This window comes from Aquila chrysaetos, chromosome 12 (assembly GCF_900496995.4).
Source record: "Aquila chrysaetos chrysaetos chromosome 12, bAquChr1.4, whole genome shotgun sequence".
NCBI classification, from domain to species: domain Eukaryota; kingdom Metazoa; phylum Chordata; class Aves; order Accipitriformes; family Accipitridae; genus Aquila; species Aquila chrysaetos.
This window is the reverse complement of record NC_044015.1, coordinates 36,529,680-36,542,842: the sequence shown is the minus strand read 5'-3', so window position 1 is coordinate 36,542,842 and position 13,163 is coordinate 36,529,680. Positions and strand designations below refer to the sequence as shown.

General features: G+C 43.8%; 1 protein-coding gene across 2 annotated transcripts in view; it reads left to right on the top strand.

Moving 5' to 3' along the window:
- LRP8 (LDL receptor related protein 8) overlaps window positions 1-13,163 on the top strand; it is a 198,695-nt gene that overhangs the window by 163,111 nt on the left and 22,421 nt on the right. For both annotated transcript variants that reach the window (XM_030032452.2, XM_030032451.2), the window contains exon 5: window positions 6,991-7,353. In XM_030032452.2, the coding sequence (XP_029888312.1) occupies window positions 6,991-7,353 (363 nt within the window). The remainder of the gene's footprint in view (window positions 1-6,990; window positions 7,354-13,163) is intronic.

Here is a 13,163-nt window from a genome sequence, read left to right as displayed (position 1 = left end):
AGTGTAAGTTTTAAGATTCTGATGAAGTCTCTCTCCTGAGCTGGGTGTAAGAAACCAGACAGCGGTGGAGAAAACAGGCAGGTATAATAAGGCAGTTCATGTCTCTGTATTAGCAGATGCACACAGAGTGGAAGTCTGCCCAATGGGTGGAAGGTGAGATCTACAGAGTAGGCTTTTCCTGGCAAAGTGTCTGTGATTTAAACTCTGTAATGGCAAAATTAGCTCCTGGTCACATAGAAAGTCCTGTGCAGGCAGTCCTCATAACGACAGGGAGTCCTGCTGAATGTAGGAGGTCTGCGTATGCAGTAATGTGGGTTTTGTGTGTACTGTCACAGGATCGAGGGCCTGTTCAGTAATGCTCTATGCTGGTTGCTGGAAGAACATTTTTATATACATATATTCCTCAGAAATACATAATTTTGTGTGATAATATTAGAGCAGCTGTTAGTTTCATGGATATTATCAGATGTTTCTGAGGGATTTGCCAAATTGGTGTAATTTGTAAAATTGCCATTTTAATAAGCAAGTCATGTCTGAGGGAATAGGAGTGAGCTTGTCCTGTACAGGTTCCAACTTTCAGAGTCAGAAAAGAAACCCACTAAACACATCCCAGCATATTTTTTTCCATTTAAATTTTGGCTAGTACCAAACATATCCAATCTGATTCAGCTGATTGTAATCCAAAGAGTAATAATAATGTCTTTATCCCCATGAGATACCCATGGGGTGTCTTGGATTTTAGCAAAAAGCAGTACAGTATCAACCTTAGGCATTCTGACCATCTTTTTTTTTTTTTTTCCTCCCAAGCTGCTTTATTTTACCCATAAACCCTCTACAGTGGACTGACTTGTTCTTATTTTGAGGTCATTTTCAGTCATTTAACCTGTTAATAACTTCCTAATGCTTTGTTGGTATGAAGTAAATTTGAGGAAACTGCAAGTATGAGTTAGCAACCTTATTGCACATAAGTAAGATTAAAGACAGGGAAGAAATTCAGAGTGTGCGTACCTTTGTACATCAGCTGTTTCTCTCCATAAATTGTGGGCTCATATTTAATTCTATTTTCAGAAAATTAAAGCATTTTGAATGAATATATGATTCTCAGGAAATATGTTCTAAATTGATAAATACATTTTTGAACCAACTATTATTTATCAGCAGGGGCTTTGGCATCTGGTTGTTCCATTATAATTAACTAATACTATGCAAATACTGCTGCAGAGAATGGAAAAATAACTCATTTGTGTTTGAGGAGAGCAGCGTGGCAAAGGCAGTGAGTGCATGCAAATATTAATTTGCAAGAGTGCGTGAGATGGCTTCTTAGCTACATTACTGATTTGAACAATATCAGGAATTACTATTCCTTCTGCAGTCTTCATCTATATGGGCTTTTCGGTATCAATCACCATAGCAACAACCACTGTTAGTAGTGAGACTGCAATTCAGCTGCATTATTCCCTCCATGGGAGGCCTGTCATTTTTTCAGAGCAATTCGCTTCAAGGTCATCTTCATTTACCTCCATCTCTTTTGCTGTCCTTCCTGGAGGGCAGCTTTCCGTGGGAAACTTGTCCTTCTAGGCATGAATCAGTGCTTTAAAGATTGGCATTTGACTGCAGATCTGTATGAAATATTCAGATATTTGGTAAGCACACCAAATGTCTGCAGACAAAACAAATAACTTAGATATAATTAAGCCTGAACATAAATACTAGTTAAATAAAACTAACATGATGACAGCATTGGTAACTGGCCTGGGAGTTCCGACTTAATTTAGCCTGTCTGGACTCTGTGACCTTATCCATGGTCCAGCTCAGAGATTAATTTATGTGGGCTGTGGTAGCTGGGTTTACACTTTGTGCAGAATACCTGGGCAGATGGAGTTCAGGCATTCCACTCCTGCAGCCATGTGGAACTCGGATCCTAAACCTCACAGCTTAGGAGAGTTTCTGAAGCCCACTAACCTCTCCTGCCAGTGTTGAAGTGGTGATAAATCAACAGCAGGTCTCTTCCTCCCCATGCAAATGTTAGTATGTGCAAATCATCCTTTGCCTTCTTTAGAAGAGCCGTGATCAGATTTAAGCAAACAAGAAATTTTGAGCCACACTTTTTTTAAGTTGCTTTGGGGAGGGTGTCAGAAAAATGCAGTTTAATAATTCATCTTATTTTCTTGTCTTCAGCATCAGTAATTGCTGTTACCCACTTTACCACAAATTTTACCAAATAATTATCTTTCTTTAAGCCATTCATGTAATTTCAAGTAGAACTGACTTTTTTGAAGGAGAGAGAGGAATTAAATATCTGACTCTTACTGAAAAGCTAGAAAACCTTTAATTAAAGATTAGCAGTGGCAGCAGTTATAGTCCATTGTACGTAATTCCTAGCTCCTATTAATGATGGATATCCTGTTTATTTCATATTTTGAGTTTCATCCAGATTTGAGGATCCATGCTTGGTAGAGATGTGCATTGTAGAAACGTTATTATGTACAAATATATATTTTTTTAAATTACAGCTCTCAAAGAGTGCCCTGTATCTTTAGAGCATTCTACTTTTCTCTATGAATGCTTAAAAAGCATATGGTAGAATTATCTTAATTTTTTGGTGCAGCGCCTGATCTAAGATTGTCCCTGTTGCACCAGACTACTCACTAAAGCCTCTGGTTAAATCCTGGCTCCAGGCAAAAGAGAACCAGCCAGTACTGAAACACTAACTCCACAACTGTCATCTCTCTCAGTTTTGGGTTTTTTTTTTGTGTTTGTTTTTTTTGTTTGTTTTTGTTTTAAACTTCCTCTATCCAAAAACTGCTTCTGCTCCACTTTCATCAAAAGATGTGACAAGACTGCAGCTGGAAGCTGTGAGGCAAAAACTGTGACAGTTGTGCTCTATGTATTGGCATATAGTACACGGCAGAAATTAATGCAGAACACCTCTAGTATATATTGTCTGTAGGCCAAAGCACATGTACATTCATTTAGATGTGATACTGTGCTTCCTAAAACTGTGAAGAACCGTAACGGATTACAGTAGTCTACAAAAATGCTTTTGTAATTATGCTTGTTTACTGCTTTGAAGCCTGTTGGTTAAACACTTCTTGACAAACATTTCTAAGATTTCTACTAGGATCACTTCATATTTGAAGTAGGTTTTGCACCTTAGAGTATGACATTTATTAATTTCTTTGGCACTGAGGAAAGCAAGCTAATATTTGTTTCCTTTGTTTTGCACAAATAAGCTTACAATAGGACAGGTACCAAAACCAGACAATGCAAACAAATTGCTCAAGTCAAAGAAAAAAATACCCCAGTGATCATTTAATTACTATTTGCACATTTTCTATTGAAATGCTCTTGAGGCAGTGAAATGCTGTAGTGATGGGACTACCTAGGTACCCTGAAAGATTTATGAAAGAAGATGTGAATAAACTGTCCCTGAGACTTTACTTCCCCATCCTCACCTCCCTAGGTGCTACGTAAGATAATTTGTAGTGCTGCTTTTTATTAGGTTCTTCAAACCAGCACCAAACCATGCAGCACGGACCCCAAAGAGCACGAGCGTGCTGGCTCTTGTCTGGGTACAGAGGAATTGTAAGCAGCTTTTCTCCTCTGTTGCCTGTTGGTGCCAGAGCAAGTCCCCGAGTGGCTGGAAGCTGCAGACGTTGCTTTATCCTAGCATGCCCTGCGGATTTTAGCTGTCAGAGAGGATAACGGAAGAGTGAGAGGAATTGGGACAATATCTGCCTTCCCATGGCCAGCAGGAGAGCCAGCTGCACAGGGAGACGGAGGTCTCTGCTGGAGGCATGTGTGACCCAGAAGGATCTGTCCCATTTGAGCTGGCCTGAAGATGGTCATTAGGTCTCTAAGTGAAGAAAAGGACATTTTTATTTCTTGAGTTCACCAGGAGGTGCCTAGAGCAGCCTTCTGCAGTGAGGGACCATGTGCTCCCATTTGGCACTGCCACTGGCTGCTAGTGCACGCACTGCAGTGGCCCCTGTGTCAGCTCTGGTGGCTGTCCAGCAGCCTCCTTGTCATGGCACAGTGGTAGCAGCCCATCAGTCTTACTGGTTGTCCCAGCAGCGTATGGCTGCTGTAATTGCAGGCAGGAAGACCTGAGCACAAAGAGCTGCTCTTCTGCCTCCCAGGCCTTGTCCCAGTGTAGGTGATGCCCTGTCAGCGCTGGTGTCACTGCCCCTGGCTTTAGCTATGCCAGTGAGTTGCAGAGATTGATCCCTGCCTAAGGACTGCGGTGGTGGGAAGGGGGAGTTAGCAACAGCCAGACTGCTGTGCTTGTTCAGTGGAGGGAGAACTTGTAGTCTCTAGTGCTGTCATCACACTAAATTTAATTTTTTAAAAGAAATAAAATAATCATGACCATGCGATTTTTCTAGCTAGTAATTCACAAGGTTCACCGGGAAAGTCCTCATGAGAGGTTACAAAAGCTGAACTGCTTCTGTTTTCTGGCTGTGATTATCAGTAATTTTATATCTGTACTGGGATTTGTAGGTGCTGAGGAGGAGCTTTTGTGCAAACTTCCATTGTCTGTATCCCACACATACGTTTATCCGTCGCTAATTTGCCAATGCAGCAGATTTCTGAAGGGAAAGGCGTACAGACAGAAGGAGGGGTGGAGGTGGGACCAGGAAAACAACGAGGGGAAAAAAGATGTGCTCATTACAGTTGGGGGAAAGGAAATTAATGCACATTTGGAGTGTGCAAATCATTACAACCTTGCCCAAAAATTAGGCATCAAAGGACTATGCAAAATTTTGCTCACTGATCTGTTTCTGACGGTCATCAAAATAATGCCAGAAAGGCAATTTCTTTTTCTCAGCCTTGATCTGATACAGAAACTGTACATAGCCCTAGAAATATTCCTGTTTCTCACTTCCTTTTTTAAATAGATTGGTAAGATTATAACTGTTGCCTTAAATTTCCACTTGGCGGTTCTATATTACGCATAATCTGAAGAGAGCGTTAGGTTATACAGCTGTGTACTGATCAGTAGGGTTAATAGATTATTTTATTTCTAGTTATGGGATAAGGATAGAAAAGTATCAGTGAAGAAAAAGAGCAGAATTTCGGTGAAAACTGGAGCATTTTAATGGTTTCAATTCTGCCATGCAAAAGGGGGTTTTTTAGATGCTTCCCCACCAGACTGTGCTCGTATTTCAGATGCTTATGAGAGGCATTCATCTCCTAATATTAGTTGTCTGATCTCAGTTCCCTCTGTTTGGAGAGGAGAAATACTAGCCCCTCCAAGGGACAATTCTTATCCCAAGGTAGGTGGCAGGAGTTGCCTGTTGAGGGCTCCTCTCTATATCCAAAATACTCTACTGAGTACAGAAGGAGCCTCAGCAATCTGCCTGGACCAGGTGATACTTCAGTGTCTAACACTAGGTGCTCATTGGTGACCACACTCTGTTGCTTTTAATTATTGATGTCAAGTTGGGCACACAGCAGTGTGCAGCTGAGATTCTCTTTAACATTTATCCCTGTTGGAGGGAGCTTGGGTTGTAGCCAGTGCATGGTAGTATTGCACCAAGGCAGGCAAACCTCTTTTTCTTCTATTTAGGCAGATTGCTACTCTGGTAGACACAGTAACATCTGGAAAACCTGGGACTAAATGGGACAGAGCACAGGGCAGGAGGGGAGAAGCATATATATTGTCACACTCTGATGTAAAACTACAGGCCGCTTAGGCTAACAGGTAGAGCCCAGCAAGTTTGCAAGCTAGAATGTAAATAAGTATCCATGTACAAGTGAACATGTTCTTAACTGCTAGATAAATAGAGTGTCATTCCCAGGTATAAAACAGACATAATATTTCAGTAGAATACTACTTGAGTTCCTGTCGTTGGCTGAAAGCTGGGATATGACAACTCCTTTACAGAGATTCTGCTGCTTTCCAGATGCACTTGCCATTGCAGCAATTGGTACCATCTGAACTGTGTGGTTTATCACAGGGGCTCTGCAGATATGACAGTAAATAGTTTGCTTCTGAAGACAAAAAGACTGCCAAGTGCAACATGGAAAAAAAAGTTTATTGTAATTTATTTATATATATTTATTGTACTTGTAATTTAGCAAAGCCATAACTTTCCTGTAGATGACTGAAACTCTAGACGCAGAATTCTTTTTTAAGTAAATACCTAAAAGTACTTACGGAGAATTTCTTCCAGGGTGTTGGCTCCCCCACACCTTGATGATATAAAGTGACTCTGAACTGCACATTGTTGGAGTACCTGAAAGTTTAATTTGAGCAGGCTTCTCTGGTTCAGCTGTCCATTAGGCTTGTAGAGGAGAGTACTCCACTCAGCTTCCTATCTGACAAACGCCTCATTTGTATGTTAATGTTGAGTTGTGATTTCCAGAGAAGGCATTCAGTGTGTTGTAAAGGGCCTTACTGGCAGATTGCAGCTAAATTGATGCTCGACTTACTAAATATTTACCCTACACATCCCACTTAATATGTCCAAAACCAGGCACACTGTGAAATCCTGAAACCTGATTCTGTGCTTGTGAAAGTCAGGAAGCTGGTAATGTCAGCGCGAAGCAAATCGAAGCGCTGTGCAAGTCCACCGGCACACCTCCAGCCCGCCCTGCGATCTCCCCACTCTTTCCATGCCGTCACCCCATACACTGGGCTTGCCTGGCTGCTCTTGCCTCAACACCAGGGCAGCGCTGCAGGTGGCCCCCCACTTTTCCTACCTGCAGTTCTTGCAGCCCTGCTGTCCCTTCTTCTTCAGGGCTGCCCATTGCCCATAGAGAATGCATCCTATGGCACAGCTGGGGAGATGACCACTGCGTCTTCACCTGCTCCTTGCCATGTAGTTTACCATTGGGGAAAAATGTTTTGGGTTAGGACAGCCAAGGTAATGCTTTTGTGCCCTCGCTCTCCCCCTGTCTCAGACATTGCTAATGTGCTAAAGCTGGCACAGTGGTGAGGGGTAGGTTGGAGACCTCACAGCTCACCTGTTTGTTTTTATTCCCAAGCCTGTTCTCCCAATGAGTTCCAGTGCAGTAACAAGTCGTGCATCTCCATCATCTTCGTGTGTGACGGTGACAATGACTGCGGGGATGGCAGTGATGAAAGAAAATGCTCCCCTCTGACCTGCAACCCCAATGAGTTCCAGTGTAACAACAGCGTGTGCATCCCAGAGCTGTGGGTCTGCGATAACCAGATGGACTGTGAGGATCAGTCGGACGAGTCCATAGAGAAGTGTGGCTACGACGCCAAGGCCCTCAACACCTGCGCGGCTCATGAGTTCCAGTGCGGCAATGGTGAATGCATCCACCTGAATTGGAAGTGTGACGGGGACGAAGACTGCAAGGACAAGTCTGATGAGCAGGATTGCCGTGAGTGTCTGCAGTGGTAGGGCAGGGCTGAGGGCTCTCCTTTGTAGGGGAGAGGGGCCAGAAAGCTGCTGTGGGCTGTGTTTTAAGGCGTCTTTGATGTCTGTGCAGCAACTGTGTGCCTGACAAGGAGTGTTTGTGTCCCAAACGGCATGGCTGGGTGCCCAATCCAGCAGGGTCAGGTGTATTCCAGACTCCTTTTATGCTTTTTTCCTTGAGGATTCAGAGAGGAGGTGCAAGAGCTGTTGGATGGTACCATGTGTCACAAGAGATCTGTTTCACTAGAAAGACAAGGAACGGAAGATGGGAAAAATGTTGAAAGCCCTCAGGCTGCATGGTGAGGTCACAGCCTGGAGGTTAGAAGCCGCAATGCTAAAGGGAATATGTGATCAGCAGAAAAAAAAAAAATTAATTTTCTGCCTCTGAAGTTAGAGTATACTGAACAAGGCAGTCAAGAGCAGCACCTCTGAAGAATCCAGTTTGAAATGCACTTTGAACTTGGCTTGATAAAGGCATAGAGCTAATAAATAATGGATTTCTTTTCAGCTGGATTTATGCATTTAACATGGTGGTGTTGGTGTGCATGGTATTTTGAATGTTTCATCCATTTTTAGCCACTGAACTGCTCAAGCTGGTCACTCACCTGAGGGGAAAGAGAGAGAGACAAGAAAATAAGAGCAAAATGTTTTGCTAAAATATTCATAGTGACAAGATTGAAATAAAATAAAATATTTACATAGCTGTATATATTTAGCAGCTCTGACATTGGGCCACCTCTGGGGAAGAAGGCAGCAACCAGCTGCAGAAACCAGACATTTTTGCAAAGGTACCTAAGAAAATTTACCACTTCTGCCAGCACCATCTTTTCATACCCATGACAACACTGAGTCCAGGCTGGTGAGCTCAGAGCAGCTGTGTGGGAGAGCCCTTCAAGGAGCAGGGGATCAGACTCTCTCCTGGGCAGAGGCAGGCAGATGTAAATTCAGTGGCTTCTTTAGCAGGAGGAGGGGGATGTAGTAAGTCCTGGACACCACTGTTTACACTGCAGGAGAGCAGGGGGATGAGCCACAGGTAACCCTGGAGCTGCTGTGCCTTTAAAAGAGCCAAGGACTCTCTTTTAGAGAGAGAAAAGGTGAGAGCAGACTAGGAGAAGCCAAACATGTTTTGGTAGGAAGAGAGCAGCTTTGCTGGGTACGAGGATATCATCGCTGTCAACCCCCTTCCGAGTAGGGATGGATTAGCTAGGATGTCTTTTCCTTCATCTCCAAGAAGGTGATACAGGAGCTGAAGACCTCTTGGGCAGCAGGTACCCAGGCAGTACTTCCATGGTCTGAAGCGTCACAGGGACAGCAGGGTCAGGACACAAAGTTGGTTACCGACATCCGTTTCAGCATGAAATGACTGTAAGAAAGCCAGGCAGGAGCATGTCTGGTGGAGATGTGCACTGCTAGCTGGGACAGCCTGTGTTGTTTGGTGCCTGTTTTCATTCTGAGACCTCCTGCAGACAATCCTGCACTTGTATCCCCTCCGAATCAGGAGGCAGCGGCTAGGCCCACATTACAAACACAGGTGAAGAACCGGTGCCTGGCGCAGGGGACTCTCAGCAGAACTGATCTCTGTCCCACAGGTTGCATTCCCTGCAGTGATGGCAACCTGGCAGGATGGCTGAGTTTAGACAATTCAGGAGACAGAAAGGTAAACTCCCTTTCTATTTCCAAGTGGTAAAAGAGGGGAGCAGGTTACAGATGGCGTTTTCTGATGAAATGTCTCTAAAATTTCAATCCCTGTTGTTCAACTTGAAAGGAATTGTTTTAAGTCTTTTACAGGCCCCATTTACTTTGACACTCTGCTGGGTGAAAGGAGTGGGACTGTGCCCGTGTACCTTGCTGAAGCAGAAAAGGCACTCTGTTCCCCAGCTTCTTTCCTTGATCTGACAGACACCAGCAATATCCAGCTGAGCTCAAACTGCTGAGACATGAGGCCCAAAAGGAGCACGGCTCTGACAACATCCCTCAGCTACAGAGCAGCTTCGCCAAGTAGCACCTCCAGATACGCCAAGGGCAGCCTCTCTGGGGCAGAGGACGCAGCTGGACACCGCTGCAGCACAGCACAGTGCTGACAACCAGTGGAGGAAGGAGGAAATGTGGCAGAAGTGACTTGAGACAATTTTATCTCTGACTAGGGGACATTTAGCACTCGAGGTTTTTTTCCAGTAAGTGTCAGTACAGCACAGTGTGCAGCTTATCTACCCAGGAGAAACGAGCACGTTAGCTGCTTCTGCTGCTTTCAGTCCTGTGGGCTGGGAAACAGTGGGATTCAAAGCCCCATGTTTTAGCTACTGCAGTGCTCCTCTGTATGGAGTGCCTGGTTCTGCCCTTTACACCCGTGCAAACTAGGAGTCACCCCAGTGCCACAGAGGTACATAAGCTTGCTGCTGTTTACACTGTGGGGAGGGGAATCTCTAAGGTAGTACCCAGGAGAGGATTTGCGGCATCGTGTAGCTGACGGGTCGACTGCGTCAGTGACAAAACTGATGTTGCTTCCCCATCCTAAATGCAGCTGTTGCTTGGGTGCCTGCAGTAAGAAAGTGACTTTTGAGAGCTCGGAAAATCAGCATCACTGTTCATCTGTCGGACTGAAGAGTTTAGGGATTGACCTTGATTATTTCTTATTCCTCTCCAGAAATTCTCGGAGATCAGTATCGCATTGCACGCAGGGAGTTACAGGTGTATGACACTGCTCCATCCCCTTAGCAACAGGGATGGCACAAGTACCACTAGGTCTGACTTGATTAAAACTGCAGATATCGGCACTACATCTTCTCTTGCAAATGGGAGTCATATGGGGTTTGCATCGTATAAAATAGAGGGATGGGAGCTAATGTTTTAAAAAAAAAAAAAGTCATGAGGCCATCACCAGTCATTTGTTATAATCATTTTGGGGTGATAAACGAGTGGAGCAGAAATGAAGGGTGACAATTGGTGAACAGATTTTGGCAGCGAGACAGCAAATAAATAGGAGGGAATGAGCATTTCAGGAAAGCTGTGTGAGAACGTTGAGTGGTTGGGTTTTTTCCCCTAGCATATATATTCAAATATGTATATATATTTATAAAATTAACATTAGGTTAGATTTATTAGTCTCCAAATCTGGAATGGTTATATTTTAAAATGTCCTTTGCAACTTACATTAGGGTATCCAGAAGGGAGAATAAATAATGCTTACAACTGACAGCTAGAAAACAGATCCCTTGAGACCTGACCTCACACTTTTGTGCCTCTGTCTCCCCATCTATAAAATGGGATGGATGCATTTTGCAACTGCCGGCGTTTTCTTGAGATTAAGTTCATTTTGGGAGGAAGAAAAACCAGAAGACAGAAGAAACACAGGTTCAGACTTGGAATCTGGAATATATCTGCTGAATTTGAGCAATACGGCTTTGTGTCCAGTATTTGCAAATGGGAAGTGTGTCTGTTTGAGTGTGCATGTTAATTTAGCAGGGCTTTGGTAAACTGTTTCATGCTGGATTTACAAAGCAGACGAGATGGCTATAAAACTGCTGAGATTTCACTGATTTAAACCCTCCAAAATATCACAGCAATTTTCTGAACATCTTATGCAAATTAACTGCACAGCTCTTCCCTCTTCTTGGCATATTGCTCTGCTTTGGGAATGGCCCTGATGGCAACCTGCTGTCAACTCTGCCAGTGGTGCCGAGATGGGTTTGTGTCCCAGCTTCAGGGTAACAAACTTCCTGGCCCTTTCCCCTCAAACTTATGCTCTCCAGGCCAGGTATAAACATAGCGTTCTCTCTCCTGCTACTGAAAAACACACCAAAAAATAGAAATGCTGTATATGCATTTTAATATGTCTGTGATCAGTAAGAGTTGTTACTGTATCTGCTCTTTTAGATGTCTGTTAAGAGGCTCAGGGGCCATTCCTCAAAGGTCTGAACTTCCACAGCTCTTGTGAAGTGAGAAGTGAGCCAGGAAACCAAGCCCAGTCTCCAAACTTCTGTCTCTTCTTCTTGAAGCAAAAGCTTTGTGCAGTGATATTGTACAGTCCCACATCTGTGTGTTGCAGTCCCTGTAGCAACCGAGCTAAGAGCTGTGCTGTCATTTTTCTCTCAGTCTTGTGGTGTTTGTGCAACATTGTCTTTGCAGTTCCTGCAAAATTATCCTTAATTTTCATTTGTTTTAGGATTAGAAACCTTACTATTTTTAGCATCTAGCTATAACTGCTTTTTAGAAGAGCTTTGAAGATTATAGTTGAGGACAATTAGTAGGTTTTATAACGGCTGCCTTCCAAATCTGTAGCTGTTGTCATGCAGATCTACTTGATAAACTGGAGACCTGTTCCTGCTCCAGGAAAGACAAGACCACCATTGGTTTTAATTACATGTTACACTTTTGTGGGGGATTAATATTTATAGTACGAAATGGTGACCATCCTTTCCTGTCTCCACATACAGAAGTTGCTACAGAAAAGGTGAAGTAAACTGTTTTTTCATGTTGGGGATGAAGACAAGAAATAATTGTGGCAAGGGAATTTTCGGCTATAGAGTAGGAAAAGCTTTGCAGTGGCCAAGGTTTAGCTTGGAAGAGGTCAGGATTGCCTAGGGGGAAGGTGGTCTCTCCATCGTCAGGGCTTCTCCAGGCAGGTGGCTGTACATGGCAGGAACGGTTCAAGCAGAAGTACTTCTGCCTCCCTGCAGGAGCTCTTAGTGCCACTTCCAGATCTGTGGTCTGTGATTCTCCCAGACCACAGCTTTGTTTCTTCCTCTCCTTCATTTTTCTCCATTTAGAGCAGCAGTTCCCACATGCTTAGTTTGGAGATGCTGTCCCAGCTGTCCCACTGAGGTTTCCCATTTCTGTGTCTGAGTTTATTAGCTGAAACGTGGTGACACAGCTGGTCCCATAACTCTGCTTATTGCTTGCGATTTTTTTCTCGCTTTGCAGCTTTTTATGAATATAGTGCATATGGCTTTCCTCTCCAAGGAGCAGTGCTATTTCCAAACTTTCCTCATGTGAATACTGTGTATTTCTAAAGGCAGGATTTCTCCCTTCCCCCACCAGCCCTGCAGCTGTGGCTTTTCCTGTCTCTTGTGCCCTTCGCTGGCTGAAGATGCCCTAGAGCTAAGTCCAGTGAAGCAGTCATGAATCTGGATCCTGGATCCTGCATCCTGTGGGATGCAATCACCAATAATGTTGAGCCTTTGTGCAACTAATACTTTATGGTATCGATGCTGGCTCACTTCATGTCTGTGGCTCTTCTTGGGTTATCTGAAAGTAGTAATTTTTGTATTAGAACCAGTTTGTCAAATTGTCAAGGAAGGTCTGGCACGTAGCTCTTGCCTCCCATGTAGTAACATCAGTGCTGACCTCCTGTAGCTATTCAGAGGCAGTGATTTTCTGTCGTGTGATACCAGGACACAATCACCAAGATGGAAAGGCTAGAATCAAGAGCTCTCCAGGGTGTGCTGCCTTAATAGGATTTTAAGAAAACATCTGTAAAACGGTCCCCTCAGAAGTAAGCTGCATGACATGTCTCAGGAATGAGGAGCCTGTTTTGCCAGTGAACTACAGGCTGCAGCCCTTTGCTAGCTAGCCAGTGCCTGTACCCTTTGTCAGCACAAGTCTGATTCCAGCTAGGGAGGTCTCTCAAGTAGTGTAACCTTGAGGAAGGAAACGTGACTGCTTTTTAGTATGGTCAGTGCAGCTGTCTGTTTTATTTTTTTACCCAACTCTGCTGTTTATCAGGTCTGGTTTGAGTCTGTAATAATCTCACCTGGGCAAATGAGCTTCAGGCTTGAA